This window comes from Equus caballus, chromosome 25, assembly GCF_041296265.1.
Source record: "Equus caballus isolate H_3958 breed thoroughbred chromosome 25, TB-T2T, whole genome shotgun sequence".
NCBI classification, from domain to species: Eukaryota; Metazoa; Chordata; class Mammalia; order Perissodactyla; family Equidae; genus Equus; species Equus caballus.
The window spans coordinates 11,797,514-11,814,767 of NC_091708.1; the positions used below are offsets into that span (position 1 = coordinate 11,797,514).

Here is a 17,254-nt window from a genome sequence, read left to right on the forward strand (position 1 = left end):
TCTCTTCCTATAAGGCACTAATCCCCTCATGAGGGCTCCATCCTCATGACCTAATTACCTCCCGAAGGCCCCATCTCCAAGCACCACCACGTTGGGGATTAGGGTTTCAACATATGACAATCAGGGGGACACAAACATCCCATCCATAGCAGCCACTTCACCTTTCTTTGAAAATGACATATTCTAATTATATGTCCCTTGCCCATGGAGGAGGGAGAGTTCTTCACTATTCCCTGATGAAAAAGGACCCCGGACAAGATGTCAGGATAAACTCACTCTGTGTCATTGGACAAGTCAGGTCTCCTCTCTTGGCCTCAGTTTCCTCATATGTAAAACGGGGTTTGGATAGGGGTGCTAGATGGTTTCCAAAAGCCTTTGAGGTCTAATATTTGATGGCTGTGAATTACCAAATGTTCCTTAAGCCATGAAACGAGTGATGCAAATGGTATTTTTACTTAAGATTCATAAGCTAGTAGAACATCAAAACCAGAGGGGAATAGATCTTCTATGAATGATGTGAGGAAAATTCTCTTACATATATGTGACATGGAATACCTTTTACATGAACACAGGCAGGTACTGCTTCTCCTGTGTTACCATACTTTGTTGCCCTTAAGCATTTTTATTCATCTTTAATGTAGATTTATGTTCAGCCTGATGAGTCCTTGAGTGTAATACTCAGCTAGCACATTCTACGATTTCAGTACCACTATTCCAAGTCATACTTTTAAAATTCACATTTCCATCCCTGTTCTGGGCAAGTTTAACACAAACCTCAGTTTCTTGGTCTGGATTTCTCGGTCTTGAATTGTAGCAAATATATCACCATATTCACTCATGTTTTATTCCCTCTTTGATATATTTCTCACATGTTTAAGCCCTTTGAGGATCAAAACATAAAATTTTCACCCTATGTCGATCTCTTCCAGCTTTAAAAAGCTACCCTGTTGCCAAGAAAGACTTTTATGCTGAAGATGCTTCCCCTTGGGGAAGATGAAGGCATTAAATTAAAGGTGTGCAATCATGTTCTTGCTTCTTGCTGGAGCAAGTCCTCACTCACTCTTCTGTGGCCAGACTCCTCCCATCCTTCCCTTCTAAGGGTGTCTCCCCTGCATTCACAGGCAGGAGATCATGGCTATCTACCGGCATCCTTTGTGTTGGTTGAGGTTTTGGATAAAGCAATTATCCTGGTGATGCTGGGACAAAGACACATCTGAAACTCGGAAGGAATGGAAATCAGCTTCTTTTTTTGTGTGTGAAGAATATTTGCCCTGAGCTAAGATCCATTGCCAATCCTCCTCTTTTTTTTGGCTTGAAGAAGATTAGCCCTGAGCCAACATCTGTGCCCATCTTCCTCCATTTTGTATGTGGGATGCCTCCACAGCATGGTTGATGAGTGGAGTAGGTCCACACCCGGGATCTGAACCTGTGAACCCGGGCTGCTGAAGCAGAGTGCGTGGAACTTTAGCCACTTGGCCATGGGGCCAGCCCCCTTTTTCCTTCTTTTTAAAACACTTTTATGAAAACATAATTCACATACCATACGATTCACCCATTTAAAGTGTACAGTTCAATGGGTTTTAGTATTTTCTCAAGGCTGAGCAGCTATCACCACCATAAAATTTAGAACATTTTCATCACCCTAAAAAGAAATCATGACCATTTGCAATTATTCCCCTTTTCTCCTGAACTGTCGCAGCCCAGATAACCATTAATTTCTGGCTCTACGGATTTGCCTATTCTCCACATTTTATATAAATGGAATCATACAATATGTGGTCTTTTCTGCTTGGTTTCTTTCACATAGCAAAATGTTTGCAAGGTTCATCTATGTCATAGCATATGTCCGACGTTCATTCTTTTTTATTGCTGAATTTTATTCTGTTGTATGAATATACCACATTGTATTTATCCACTCATCAGTTGATGGATATTTGGGTTCTTTCAACTTTTTGGCTTTTATGAGCAATACTGCTGTGAAAATTCATCTACAAGTTTTTCATGTTTTCATATATCTTGGGTATATGCCTAGGAGTGGAATTCTGGATCATAAAGTAACTATGTTTAACCTTTCAGGGAATTGCCAGACTGTTTTCAAAAGCAGCTGCATCACTGTGTATTTCCACCAGCAATGTATGAGGGGTCCAATTTCTCCATATTTTCACCAACACTTGTCTGCATCTGCCTTTTTAAACATTATAGCCATCTAGTAAGTGTGACCTGGCATCTCATTGTGGTTTTGATTTGCATTTCCCTGATGGCTAATGATGTTGAGCATCTTCTCATGTACTTATTGGCCATTTGTACATCTTCCTTGAGTAATGTCTATGAAATTCTTTGCCCACTTAAAATTGGGTTATTTGTTGATTTATTATTGAGCTGTAAGAGTTCTTTATATATTCAATCCACAAATTCTTTTGAGAGATATAATTTGCAAATATTTTCTCCCATTCTGTGAGCTGCTTCTTCACTTTTTTGATGGTGTCCATTGAAACACAAATGTTTTTAATTTTGGTGAAGTCCAACATCTCTTTTTTTTCTTTGATCACTTGTGCATATCTAAGAAACTATTGCCTAGCCCAAGGTCACAAAGATTTACTCTCCCATTTTCTTCTGAGACTTTTATAATTTTAACTCTTACATTTAAGCCTACGATCCATTTTGAGTTAATTTTTGTATACGGTGTGAGGTAAGGGTCTAACTTCAGTGTTTTTCATGTGAATATCAGTTGTCTCAGTACCATTTGTTGAAAAGCATATTCTTTCCCCATTGAATTGTCCTGTCATCCTTGTTGAAAATACATCGACATTGAGGTCGTACTTCTGGATTCTCAATTGATTCCATTGACCTATTTGTCTGTCCTTATGGCAGTACCACACTGCCTTCCTTACTATAGCTTTGTGGTACGACCAAAATCAAGAAATGTGAATCCTGCAATTTTGTTCTTCCTTTTCAAGATTGTATTGCCTACTCTAGGACCATTCATTTCTATATGAATTTTAGGATTAGCTTGTTAATTTATGCAAAATGGCATTGGAATTTTATAGGGATTGGGTTGAATCTGTAGATCAATTTAGGGAGTATTGCCATGTTAACAAAGAACATCCAGCACATGAAAGTGGGATGTCTTTCCATTAATTTAGGTCTTCTTTAATTTCAGCAATCTTTGTAGTTTTCAGTGTATACGTTGTATACTTCTTTTGCTAAATTTATTCTGAAGTATTTTATTCTTTTTGATACTATTGCAAATGCAATGTTTTCTTACTTCATTTTCAGATCGTTCATTGCTAGTGTGCAGAAATACAAGTGATTTTTATATATTGGTCTTGTGTTCTGCAAACTTGCTGAACTCATTAATTAATTAATTTCAATTTTTTTCATTCATTCCCTAAGATTTTCTGTATTTGAGGATATGTCATTGGTATATAGAGAGAGTTGTATTTCTTCCTTGGCGGTCAGGATGCATTTTCTTGCCTAGATGCCTTGGCTAGACCCTCCAGTCCAGTGCTGGATAGAATTGACGAGAGCAGATATTGATTTTCTTATTCCTGAACTTAGGGGGAAAACAGTCAATCTTTCACGTTTGAGAATGATGTTAGCTGTGGGTGTTTTGCAGACATTTTTTATCAGGTTGAGGAAGTTGCCTTCCATTTCTAGTTTATAGAGTGCTTTTAATTATAAAGAGGTGTTGGGTTTTTTCAAAGCCTTCTTTGCACCTATTGAGAACCAGCTTGTATGGAAGCTTTTACAACCACAAATCATCGTCCTTCCTTGTTTCTCCATCACTCTCTCAGAAATACACAGAATCCGCCTGAAAGCAAATTAGATATGAAGTATTAAAAACTTGCTGGAAGAGAGGTGAATAGTCCAACCCTCTCGACTCCAGTTATCCTTGCACGTGGCTGATGGTTAACTGGGGGTGGGTTACCACCACCCGAAAAGTGGCAGTTACAAGTTCAACTACTAATGCTTTGACAAGGATGGAAGCGACCTGTGATGTGTATACTCCATAATTTTCTCTTCCCATTACTCACTGTAGATTGAAAATATTCATACCGAAGGAGAGGATTGTATAGGAAATAAAGTATATCAATGGTTTGTGTGGCTAAAATGAAACAGAAATATAAGCAAAACTTTATTTACACAAGGAACGTGTTAAAGGGAGCATAATGTATTTTGCCCAGACCTTTCTTTTTTTTTTTATTTATATATTTTTTTTATTAATGTTATGATAGATTACAAGCTTGTGAGATTTCAGTTGTACATTTTTGTTAGTCATGTTGTGGGTACACCACTTCCCCCTTCGTACCCTCCCCCCACCCCCCCTTTTCCCTGGTAACCACCGATCTGATCTCCTTCTCAATATACTAATTTCCACCTATGAGTGGAGTCATATAGAGATCGTCTTTCTCTGACTGACTTATTTCGCTTAACATAATGCCCTCGAGGTCCATCCACGTTGTTGTGAATGGGCCAATTTTGTCTTTTTTTATGGCTGAGTAGTATTCCATTGTGTATATATACCACATCTTCTTTATCCAGTCATCAGTTTCTGGGCATGTAGGCTGGTTCCACGTCTTGGCTATTGTAAATAATGCTGCGATGAACATAGGGGTGCAACGGACTCTTGAGATATCTGTTATCAGGTTCTTAGGATAGATACCCAGTAATGGGATGGCTGGGTCATAGGGTATTTCTATTTTTAACTTTTTGAGAAATCTCCATACTGTTTTCCATAGTGGCTGTACCAGTTTGCATTCCCACCAACAGTGTATGAGGGTTCCTCTTTCTCCACAACCTCTCCAACATTTGTCGTTCTTGGTTTTGGGTGTTTTTGCCAATCTAACGGGGGTAAGGTGATATCTTAGTGTAGTTTTGATTTGCATTTCCCTGATGATTAGCGATGATGAACATCTTTTCATGTGTCTATTGGCCATATTCATATCTTCTTTTGAGAAATGTCTGTTCATGTCCTCTGCCCATTTTTTGATCGGGTTGTTTGTTTTTTTGTTGTTAAGCAGTGTGAGTTCTTTGTATATTATGGAGATTAACCCTTTGTCGGATAAGTGGCTTGTAAATATTTTTTCCCAATTAGTGAGCTGTTTTTTTGTTTCAATCCTGTTTTCCCTTGCCTTGAAGAAGCTCTTTAGTCTGATGAAGTCCCATTTGTTTATTCTTTCTGTTGTTTCCCTCAACTGAGGAGTTACAGTGTCCGAAAAGATTCTTTTGAAACTGATGAGAAAGAGTGTACTGCCTATATTCTCTTCCAAAAGACTTATTGTCTCAGGCCTAATCTTTAGGTCTTTGATCCATTTTGAGTTTATTTTGGTGTGTGGTGAAAAAGAATGGTCAATTTTCAATCTTTTGCATGTGGCTGTCCAGTTTTCCCAGCACCATTTGTTGAAGAGACTTTCTTTTCTCCATTGTAGGCCCTCTGCTCCTTTGTCGAAGATTAGCTGTCCATAGATGTGTGGTTTTATCTCTGGGCTTTCAATTCTGTTCCATTGATCTGTGGACCTGTTTTTGTACCAGTACCATGCTGTTTTGATCACTGTAGCTTTGTAGTATGTTTTGAAATCGGGGATTGTGATTCCACCGGCTTTGTTTTTCTTGCTCAGGATTGCTTTAGCAATTTGCGGTCTTTGTTGCCCCATATGAATTTTAGGATTGTTTGTTCAATTTCTGTGAAGAATGTTCTTGGGATTCTGATTGGGATAGCATTGAATCTGTAGATTGCTTTAGGTAGTATGGACATTTTAACTATGTTTATTCTTCCAATCCATGTGCATGGAATTTCTTTCCATCTCTTTATGTCAGCGTCAATTTCTTTCAAGAAAGTCTTGTAGTTTTCATTGTATAGATCCTTCACTTCCTTGGTTAAGTTTATCCCAAGGTATTTTATTCTTTTCGTTGCGATTGTGAAAGGGATTGAGTTCTTGAGTTCTTTTTCTGTTAGTTCATTGTTAGTGTATAGAAATGCTACTGATTTATGCACGCTAATTTTATACCCTGCTACTTTGCTGTAGTTGTTGATTATTTCTAATAGTTTTTCTATGGATTCTTTGGGGTTTTCTATATATAAGATCATGTCGTCTGCAAACAGCGAGAGTTTTACTTCTTCGTTACCTATTTGGATTCCTTTTATTTCTTTTTCCTGCCGAATTGCTCTGGCCAACACCTCCAGTACTATGTTGAATAGGAGTGGTGAAAGTGTGCACCCTTGTCTTGCTCCTGTCCTCAGAGGGATGGCTTTCAGTTTTTGTCCATTGAGTATGATGTTGGCTGTGGGTTTGTCGTATATGGCCTTTATTATGTTGAGGTACTTTCCTTCTATACCCATTTTATCGAGGGTTTTTATCATAAATGGGTGTTGGATCTTGTCGAATGCTTTCTCTGCACCTATTGAGATGATCATGTGGTTTTTGTTTTTCATTTTGTTGATGTAGTGTATCACGTTGATTGACTTGCGGATGTTGAACCATCCCTGTGTCCCTGGTATAAATCCCACTTGATCATGGTGTATAATCTTTTTGATGTATTGCTGTAATCGGTTTGCCAAAATTTTGTTGAGGATTTTTGCATCTATGTTCATCAGTGATATCGGCCTGTAGTTCTCCTTCTTTGTGTTGTCCTTGTCAGGTTTGGGGATCAGAGTGATGTTGGCTTCATAGAATGTGTTAGGGAGTTCTCCATCTTTCTCAATTTTCTGGAACAGTTTGAGGAGAATAGGTATTAAGTCTTCTTTGAATGTTTGGTAGAATTCTCCAGAGAAGCCGTGTGGTCCTGGACTCTTGTTTTTGGGGAGGTTTTTGATTACCGTTTCTATTTCCTTACTTGTGATTGGTCTATTCAGATTCTCCATTTCTTCCTGATTCAGTTTGGGGAGATTGTAGGAGTCTAGGAATTTGTCCATTTCTTCCAGGTTGTTCAATTTGTTGGCATATAGTTTTTCATAGTATTCTCTTATGATCTCTTGTATTTCATTGGTATCTGTTGTGATTTCTCCTCTGTCATTCCTGATTTTATTAATTTGCGATTTCTCTCTTCTTTTCTTGGTGAGTCTGGCTAGGGGTTTGTCAATTTTTTTAATTCTTTCGAAGAACCAACTCTTTGTTTCATTGATCCTTTCTATTGTCTTTTTTGTTTCAATATCGTTTATTTCTGCTCTTATTTTTATTATTTCCCTCCTTCTACTGACTCTGGGCTTTGTTTGTTCTTCTTTTTCTAGTTCTGTTAGGTGTCGTTTGAGGTTGCTTACGTGAGCTTTTTCTTGTTTAGTGAGGTGAGCCTGTATTGCGATGAATTTCCCTCTTAGGACTGCTTTTGCTGCATCCCAAATGATTTGGTATGTCGTGTTCTCATTTTCATTTGTCTCCAGATAGTATTTGATTTCTTCTTTAATTTCTTCAATGATCCATTGTTTGTTGAGAAGCGTGTTGTTTAGTCTCCACATTTTTGCACCTTTCTCTGCTTTTTTCTTGTAGTTGATTTCTAGTTTAATAGTGTTATGATCAGAAAAGATGCTTGATATTATTTCAACTCTCTTGTATTTATTGATGTTTGCTTTGGTTCCCAAAATATGGTCAATCCTTGAGAATGTTCCATGTGCACTTGAGAAGAATGTGTAACCTGCTGTTTTTGGATGAAGTGTTCTATATATATCTATTAAGTCCATCTGGTCTAATTTTTCATTTAATTCTATTATTTCCTTGTTGATTTTCTGTCTGGATGTTCTGTCCATTGGTGTTAATGGTGTGTTGAGGTCCCCTACTATTATTGTATTGTTGTTGATGTCTTCTTTTAGTTCTATTAAGAGTTGCTTTACAAATTTTGGTGCTCCTGTGTTGGGTGCGTATATATTTATAAGTGTTATGTCTTCTTGGTGGAGAGTCCCTTTTATCATTATATACTGTCCCTCTTTATCTTTCTTTATCTGTTTTGTTTTGAAATCTACCTCGTCTGATATTAGTATAGCGACACCTGCTTTCTTTTGTTCATTATTAGCTTGGAGTATTGTTCTCCATCCCTTCACTCTGAGTCTGTGTTTGTCTTTGGGGCTGAGGGGTGTTTCCTGGAGGCAGCATATTGTTGGATCTTGTTCTTTGATCCATCCTGCCACTCTGTGTCTTTTGATTGGGGAGTTCAATCCATTTACATTTAGAGTGATTATTGAGACGTGGGGGCCTACCACTACCATTTTGTGTCTTGTTTTCCGGTTTTCTTCAGTTTCCTTTGTTTCTCGTCCCATGGTTTAATCTGTTCTGATGTAGAGCTGCTACTCTCTGTTGTTGTCCTTCTACTTATCTCCTCTGCTCTTGGTTTTGTAGCCCCTTTCCTTTTTTGGATTTTTCAGGAATGAGGGTTTTCCTGAGGATTTCCTGAAGAGGAGGTTTTGTGGCAATGAACTCCCTTAATTTTTGTTTATCTGGGAAAGTTTTTATTTCTCCATCGTATTTGAAGGATATTTTCGCTGGGTAGAGAATTCTCGGCTGTAGATTTTTGTCCTTCAGATTTTTGAATATATCATTCCACTCTCTTCTAGCCTGTAAAGTTTCTGCTGAGAAATCTGCTGATAGCCTGATGGGGGTTCCTTTGTAGGTTAGTTTCTTTTGCCTGGCTGTCCTTAATATTTTCTCCTTGTCGTTGACTTTTGCTAGCTTCACTACTATATGCCGTGGAGTTGGTCTTCTTGCATTGATAAAGTTTGGAGATCTATTGGCTTCTGTCACCTGAAGATCCATCTCCCTCACCAGATTTGGGAAGTTCTCAGCCATTATTTCTTTGAATAGGTTTTCTGCCCCTTTCTCCTTCTCTTCTCCCTCTGGTATACCTACAATCCTTACGTTGCATCTCCTAATTGTGTCTGATAATTCTCGGAGAGTTTCTTCATTTCTTTTAAGTCTTGCTTCTCTCTCCTCCTCTGCCTGCAACAATTCTATATTGCCATCTTCCAAATTGCTAATTCTTTCCTCCATATTATCGGCCCTAGTGTTCAGAGCATCTAGATTTTTCTTAATCTCCTCTATTGTGTTCTTCATTTCCAATATTTCTGTTTGGTTCTTCTTTATCGTATCAAACTCTTTTGTGACATAGCTCCTGAACTCGTTGAGTTGTCGGTCAGAATTCTCTCTTAACTCATTGAGAATCCTAATGATGGCTGTTTTGAAGTCATCATCATTTAGGTTATATATCTCATTTTCTTTGGGATTGTTTTCTGTGTATTTGTTACTTTCTTTCTGTTCTGGAGATTTAATGTATTTTTTCATATTGCTTGATGATGTTGATTTGTGCCTCCGCATGGAGATAGAGTTTAGTTGCTCCTTTCACTTGTTTCAGCTGCTGCGGTGGGGGGAGCAGCTGTTTATACTTCACCAACCAGGAACCCTGTCCGTAGTTGCTAACTGGGCCTGGGCCCCTCTTCGTAGCCACAGTGGCCCTTTGGATTCCCTCCTCTGCCGTGGGGGCCGTCACAGGGGGGCTTCAGGCTGCAGGTGCCTACTGTTGTTGCCCACCTAGATGCGCTCTCTCCTTGGGGTCTGCAACGGTGTTATGGGCTTTTCCAGCGGCCAGGGGTGGGATCACTTATATTTGTCGCTCCGTTGCTGTTGGCACCCACCAAATCTCACTTGTCCTCTATGGGTCGCAGGAGAGCTATTGGCATCTTCTACAGTCTGTGGTTAGTACACCTAGCTATGCTGCTTTTCCCTGGGGTCTTCCAGCCTTGTGGCTGGCGGCTGGGTGCCTTCTACTGGTGCTGTGCAGAGGCTTTCCCTAAGGCTGCTGTGAGCCTGTAGGGTTTCCCCCTAGGCTACTAAGCTGGGTCTCTGGAACTCTCTCCAGCCCCAGTCCTCTCCGAGATCTCCGGCAATCCCTAGCCTCACGGGGTGGGCAACAGCAGCTGGGGGTCGCCCCGCCCTCTGGGCTTCTCTCCGGGCCTCTGCCGGGAGCCCTGAATGCTGGGCGTGGCCCCTCTGCTAATGGCAGACAGAGAGTTTTGTCTGATGCCCGGGCGGAGCTCCGGCGCTTCCCCTCCGGGTCGCCGAACCGGCCTTTGAAAGTTCCCCCGCCCCGGTCCTCTCCGAGATCTCTGGCAATTCCTAGCCTCACGGGGCGGGCAACGGCAGCTGGGGGTCGCCCCGCCCTCTGGGATTCTCTCCGGGCCTCTGCCGGGAGCCCTGAATGCTGGGCGTGGCCCCTCTGCTAATGGCAGACAGAGAGTTTTGTCTGCTGCCTGGCGGAGCTCCGGCGCTTCCCCTCCGGGTCGCCGAACCTTGCCCAGACCTTTCTGATGTCAGTTTCTGCATTTTGAGAATACTGTTTCTGGTTCATCTCCTGAGGCCTCTCATACCACTTTTTCTATTTCAGGAGTCTGGGTGGTGACCATTTTGCCTGCCTCCTTCACGTGTGTGAGCCAGCTGTTCCACATTTTGTCCTGTTACAGGTAAGAGGGCTCTGGGAGTCATTTGTGTCTTCTGCCAGGAAAGTATCTGACAGACTTTCCTAAGAATTCCCGAGCAGTGCAGCAGTGGCTGCACTGGAACCAGGAGCATATGCAAGATCCAGGGACAACCACATCTATTGGTAGTAAGAAAAAGAAAACTATTGATTTGAGCTTCTACTATTATCTAGACGTTGTGCTAGAATCTTATTTAGATTGTCGCCATAACCCTGAGGGGTACTTTCAACTCCCTTTTTACAGCTGAGATTCAACAAAATAACTTACCCAAGCAATTAGCAGCCAATCATGTCTTCTGACCCCAGAGACCGTCATTTCTTGTCCACTCTGGCATCTCTATTGGATGTCAGACCTACCCTGCTCTTCAGAACCAATCACACTGGGCTCCCGGCAGGTGAATCTGGCTCAAGGGGACCTCACAGGACACTGAGTCCAGGGGCCCACGTGTAGCAGGTTCAAGAACAGCAGCGCAGGAGGAGGCGATGGCCTTCAATCTGTAGCCAGCATTTGCATGCAGATAGCAGATGAATTTTAGGTATCTACTGCTCCCTTGTCTCTGTCTCTCTGCCTCTGCCTATGTCTCTGCCCCTTTATCTTTCTGGCTCAGTCTGTAACTCACACTCACTCACAGGAAGCCCAGGGCCACTTTCCACCACTCCAGAGCATCCTGCCTTCACATGCTCCCAACCTGGCTGCCCAAAGGGTGGGGTCTCTTGCAGATGGCATCCAAGAGAAGACTCTCCTGGCACGAAGAGGCCCCACCTCTCCATCCCCACCCTGGCTTGCTCCCTCTCTCTGCTTTCTTCTCCCTGCACCCAGTGGGTGGATGGCACTTGCTGCTCTCTCCGCCCCATCTGACGTAGGGATGTCTGCTCCTTCATTAGGCTGCAAGTGGCTGGGGGATTTTCACTGAGGCATTTGACCACAACCAGGGACAACTACTGTGCAGAGCTTGCTGCATGGACGTGGGTGGAGGCAGCACAGGGAAGAGAGGGCACCTGTGCTGGGGAGGCCTCTTTCCTGTCCAGGCTGGCCCCTTGCCCCCACACCTGTCACCCAGGAGTGATGATCCTTGCCCTGTCTCCTTTCCAGGACCATGGGGCAAAGGAAATATTGGATGGGAAAGCACCCTACAAAGTGGGAAGCACTGACACCTGCCCTCCAGGCAGCTTCTACAAAGCTAAAGACCAGCCCTCCCCAGATGCTTGGCCATCAGGGGCTGGCCACTTACCCATGTCTGCTCCCTCAGAGCCACTCTGCATGATGGTTCTGTCAATGTGGGCGATGAGCCACTGTGCCAGTATTTTTATTTTCCTTAGCATTATTCCAACCCACATACGGGCTCCTTTTTATTATTTTTTTTTTTTTGAGGAAAATTAGCCCTGAGCTAACTACTGTGAATCCTCCTCTTTTTGCTGAGGAAGACTGGCCCTGAGCTAATATCCATGCTCATCTTCCTCTACTTTATACGTGGGACACCTACCACAGCATGGCTTTTGCCAAGCTGTGTCATGTCCGCACCTGGGATCTGAACCCGTGAACCCCGGGCTGCCGAGAAGTGGAACGTGCGATCTTTGCTGCACCACCGGGCCGGCCCCCGGGCTCTTGTTTTTAATGTTACAAAAAAATATGTAGCGTGAACTAAGTCTTCCTGCTATTCAGACCCCAGTTTTTTGCCCCGGAGCTAAACATTGGCATTCATTTTCTGAGTTTCCTTCCAGGAATTTTCTAGTCAAATATATCTGTGTGTGTTCGTGTTCCTGGTAGCGCACTCTGCTCCAGTGCTGCCAAACAGAAACACAACGAAAGCCACAGATGCAATTTTAGTTTTCTAGTAGACACTATTAAAAAGGTAAAAGGGGAGGTGAAAATTATTTAATAATTTACCCAACATAAGCCAGACACCATCATTTCAACATGTAATAAAATACAAACTATTAATGAGATATTTACATCCTTTATTTCATACTAAGTCTTCCCAATTCAGTGGTCACGAAATTGCAAAACAACTTGGGAAACGCTGGAGACCAGAGGTTAAGAAAAAGCAGGACACAGCTGTGGATGTGGACTGTGATCATAACTATGCCGACCTAATCTTTATGCAAAGGGCCAGACCAGCGCACGGGATTTCTTGGGGTGTGGGGTTGTGAGGGGTTGTGGCCCTTTTCCTTTCCCTTTATGTTGTTATAAGGTGGGTCTATCGCTAAAAATGGCTTTCTGTTTTAATTATTATTACTTAAGTAACACATATTCATGGTAGAAAAAATAATAGAGTGAAATGAAGAAGATCAAAGACTCACACAGTGTCAACTATCACATTCAGTCTCCATTAAGACCAGGAAAGTGTATGGTATTTTTAGAAAATATATTAAAGGTTTTCAGGCTAATCAGAACCGTCCCATGAGCTATGGTCAATACAGGGAGGCTAAGCTGCCCGCCATCTCCCTCCACAGCAAGCCTTCTGGTTTATATCTATTGAGCTCTAGGTGCATAAAGAGCCGTAGTTATGGACATTACTGATTTCCCACTCTTTCTCTAGAAAGCGCATGAGGAGGTTGTGGGCAGGAGATAAACACTCTCTGCCTTTGAAGTTCCACCATCCTTCCTCGTCGGAGAGTGTGGTAAGCCTGCAGAGGCCTCTCTCTGCTGAGACTAAGCAATTTGCCAAAACCTGCTCTTCTGCCTCTCAGATGGGGGCAGGAGCTGGGGGAGGAAGAGCCCCTGACTGGAGTCCAGAGTCCTCAATTCTAGTATGCTCTCCTGCTGACTGCTGATGAGTCACTGTGCCCATCCAGCTTTCGCTTTCCTCATCTGTAAAACGAGGATGATCACAACACCTGCCTCAGTGGGTTGGCGGGGGAACCTCAAATGAGACAGGGATGCTGGATGCATGTGTCAGAGGCAATCAAGGTTTTCTCCCCTCTGAGAGACCACCCTTTCTTTTAAATCTCAGGTGGCCATTGCAAGGTACCCTGGCTGGCAAATAGCCTACATTCTGTGGGGTAAGTGCCATCACGTGACCCATTTGGTCAACCCACATTCCGCGGGCACCTGTAGACTCCTGGTGTGGGCAGGGAGGAGAGAGGTGAGGCAGCAGCAGCCCTAGCCCTTCCTCGAGGGACCTGCAGGAAGGAGGGAGAAGCAACACTCACATAGATCACCATCACCATCTGTCCTGAGCCCACAGGGTGTATACACTAAGGGTGGTGGTGACCCAGAGGGGGAAGTGACAGTTCACGCCCAGGGTAGGGCACAAATGCTTTCTAGTGGAGTTGACATTTGAACTGCACCTGGCAGGATGAGCAGGTGATGAGCAGGAAGAAAAGGGAAGTCATGCCAGGCAGGAGAAGCAGCATAAGCAAAAGTGCTAGGGCTTCGGTGAGAGGAGGATAGAGGGGGACTGCAAGGAGGGACATGCAGGACTGGATCATGAAGGGCCTTGAGTGACTGCGGGCTCCCTTGGCCCACAGGCTACTTCATCATCCACGTGGTGCAGAGCCTGTGTGGCCTGGCAATCATGTATGGCCTAGTGTTGCCCATCATCCACAACCAGGGCCTGGAGATGCTCCGAGGACTGGGCATCGGGACGTAAGTGTTGGGGATTTCTGTCAGTACTCAGGGCCTGGGGTCTGGTGGGCTGTCGTAGCCCCTCTCCAAAATGCCCCTTCCCTCTGGGCTCTCACCAACCTGTGACACCATGCTCTCAGCTCTGATGCAGGGATGAGCCATCATAGCAACTCACAGGATGGGAGCCTTAGAGCCTACAGGATGGTTCCACTCTCACTGTCCAGCAGGGTCCTCACAATTGTGTGTGAGAAGATATACGTATGTCCATTTTATAGCTGGGAAGATTGAGGTTCAGGGAGGCGAAGTGAGAGAGAGGACAGTATAGTGGAAGGAAAGAAGGAATCTGAGCTTCGGTTTTAGATCAGCTCTGAATTTGGGTAAGTTGCTTCTCTGAGCCTCAGGCTACCCATATGGAAGAGGAAGGTGAATGGTGCCATTATTGAGAATTTACTATGCATCTTTTCTCTTAAGAACCCTTTGAGGTTAGGGCTTACATTAGCCCCCTTTTGTCAGATGAGGAAACAGGCACCGAGAGGCTAAGCAGTTTGTCCAAGGAGGGGGAAGAGACAGGATTGGAGCTGGGCAATAGACATCAAAGCCTCACTTAAGCCCTACCCGACACTGGTGCTCAGAGGATGCACACACGGGATGTGGTACTGTCTGGGGACCTCCCTACTCTGAGCTCCTTGGTTCCCTCCTCCTTTAGAGCCCCCTGTGAGCCTGGAGCAGAGCCTGCCCTGTCCACTCTCTCATGGCCTCCGTGAGCTCTTCTCAAAGCCCCTTTCCTTTCATGGAGTCCCGTGCTGTTAAACCACTCATCCCAGCTGCCCGCACTCTGGACAAAAAGACATCAATTAAACCCTGGAGTTGTGCTCTGGAGCCAGAAGACCTGACTCTGCAGCTTCTGGAAAGTCATCTCCCCTTTGTGAGCCTCAATTTTCTCATCTGCGCAATGAGTGTGAGAATGCTCTGTAAGCAGAATGCACAAAGCTCGTGCTACTTTTAGTGTGGCGGGCCGTCGGCACCTGTCCCCTCTGTATCACTCGGCATTCGAGAACGGCTTGGGAAGAGCTGACAAGGCCACCTCAGGATGGTCTCGCCCTGTGTTTCAGCCTCACCATATCCACCGTCCTGGGTCTCATGATGCTTCAGGTATGGATCGCCACCAGGTTCTTCCTGCAACCAAAGATGGGCACAGCCGACACGCAGAAGCCCTTGGCTCTCAACAACAGGTGCGGGCAGAGAAGGGAACGGGCACTGTAGGGCTTTGGCTTCGGAGGTCTCTCGTTCCTTCCTCTCCACCCGTGGCAGGTTCCTGGGCAGACTCTGCACTCTCTGAGGGGGTGAGGGGCAGTGGTTCAGGGATGGGCTCTGGGGCCAAACTGCCTGGTTCAAATCCTGGCTCCACCCTTTATGAGCTGTGTGACCTCGGGTGACCTTACTAAACATCTGTGAACCTCAGCTGCCTCATTTTACATATAACTGTGCATACCCCAAGAGGTGTTCAGAGGATGAAATGTTAAGATATGAACTTAGAACAACAGTGCCTGGCCCATGGTAATCCTTTCCAGTTCATCACTCATGGAGCAAATACATGGGCACTGAGGATAAAGAGATATCCCCACGTGACCTGTCTGTGAGCTCCTCACAGTCCACTGGAGCTGACAGACACAGACACATAGGGACAGCAGACTCCAGAGGGTGTGGGAGGATACTAGAGAAACGCGAGTAATGGAGGAGAGGCAGGAGTATTAACTCAGCTGCTGGTGGACATGTGAGCTGAGCTGAGTAGGTTGGCAGGATTCCTACAGGTAGAGATGAGGAGAGGGCATGGCTGGCAGCCCCCACTGCATGGATACAGGCAGGAAGCCATGAAAGGCAGGACATGTTGGGAGCAGAGTAAGAATCCAATATGGTGGCTATGCAATGGCCTCAGGTGGTGAGCGTCAGGGTGGAAGCACAAAGTGACAATGCCAGAAAGCCCCTCTCAGAGAGGGCCCAGAAATTCAGTATGCTAAGTTTGGGCTTTATCCCATAGGCAACAGGAAACCATGGGATCAGGTTGTCATTTGGGAAGCTTCATCTGGAGGACCTGGAGCAGTCCCAGCTAGGGGCACGTCACTGTCACAACAGTGCTTTTCCACTGTTATAGCTTCTGCTATAGCCACAAAACCAGCTGTAGTAACATGAGATTTCCTATTGTACAGGAAACCCCAAAACCCAAGGATTCCATGCAACTTTACAGTCCCCGCTAACGTCTGTCCTGCACTGCGCTCAGTGCCCACTACACTGCTTCTGAGCTGGTCTTCTCCCCAGTGCTGTGAGGTGGGGACAGTCGGCTCCTGCTTACAGCACGGGGTCACGCAGCTAGTAGACAGGAGATGTAGGATTTGACCACAGGTCTGGGCACGCCCTGAGCCCACCTGCCTAGCCACCTTCCCATACTGAAAGCGTGCTGCCCTCTGCCTGCTTCCGTTTGCAGGAAAGCGTTCCACAACTTCAACTATTTTCTGTTCTTCTACAACGTGCTGCTGGGCCTGGGCGCCTGCCTCTCCAGGCTGCTCATCAGCTGCATCCTGGGCGCGTGGCTCATCGCCCGCATCGACAGGACCATCATGCAGAGTGGCTATGAGGGAGCAGACATGGGTGAGTGGCCAGCCCCTGATGGCCAAGCATCTGGGGAGGGCTGGTCTTCACCTTTGTAGAAGCTGCCTGGAGGGCAGGGGTCAGAGGCCCACAGTTCACACTCTTCACTTACATTCAGAGCTTATCTTCCCATGGAGGCTACAAAGCTGAGTAGGAAAAACACACTCATTCAGAAGGGAGGTCAGGCTATTAAACCCCTCACATGTGACAGACCTCTGAGGTACCATGGCGGGCAGTGAGAGGTAGTGGAATTCTGTCCAGTTAGCAGGTAATTTACGAATGCATGGCTCTCAAAATTTTGAGAAAGAACACATCTCAGAATTACTGGTATTAGTTGGAAATTTCTTTAGTTAAGAAAACGGTCTGTTCAGTTGAAATACTCCAAAATCAAAGGCATTTCTGTGGAGCAAAAATGGTTTTTGTTCTATTTCTAGGCCGTGTCCATTCACTCACTCACTCACCAGTCCTTATGTGACCAATGCCTTCTCCATATTAGCCAGAGGCTCCGAGCCCCGCTGAGCTTCAAGTTCCCGATAAAGGGATGGATTAGGATGTCATCTCTAAGAACTCTTCCAGCTCTTCCTA

The 17,254-nt window shown here is 44.5% G+C and overlaps 1 protein-coding gene and 1 long non-coding RNA gene across 2 annotated transcripts in view; one reads left to right on the forward strand and one right to left on the reverse strand.

Annotated features, from left to right (window-relative positions):
• Positions 1 to 17,254, forward strand: part of LOC100630443 (stimulated by retinoic acid gene 6 protein-like) — a 30,791-nt gene that overhangs the window by 11,033 nt on the left and 2,504 nt on the right. Inside the window, exons 4-9 of the mRNA XM_023629545.2 lie at positions 10,366 to 10,441; positions 12,996 to 13,077; positions 13,410 to 13,458; positions 13,927 to 14,044; positions 15,136 to 15,255; positions 16,506 to 16,669. Of these exons, the coding sequence (XP_023485313.2) occupies positions 10,366 to 10,441; positions 12,996 to 13,077; positions 13,410 to 13,458; positions 13,927 to 14,044; positions 15,136 to 15,255; positions 16,506 to 16,669 (609 nt within the window). The remainder of the gene's footprint in view (positions 1 to 10,365; positions 10,442 to 12,995; positions 13,078 to 13,409; positions 13,459 to 13,926; positions 14,045 to 15,135; positions 15,256 to 16,505; positions 16,670 to 17,254) is intronic.
• Positions 12,398 to 16,506, reverse strand: LOC138920756 (uncharacterized). The gene is made up of 2 exons (XR_011432509.1): positions 15,142 to 16,506; positions 12,398 to 13,578 (listed from the first exon to the last, which is right to left on the reverse strand). It is a non-coding gene; the product is annotated as an uncharacterized lncRNA (long non-coding RNA).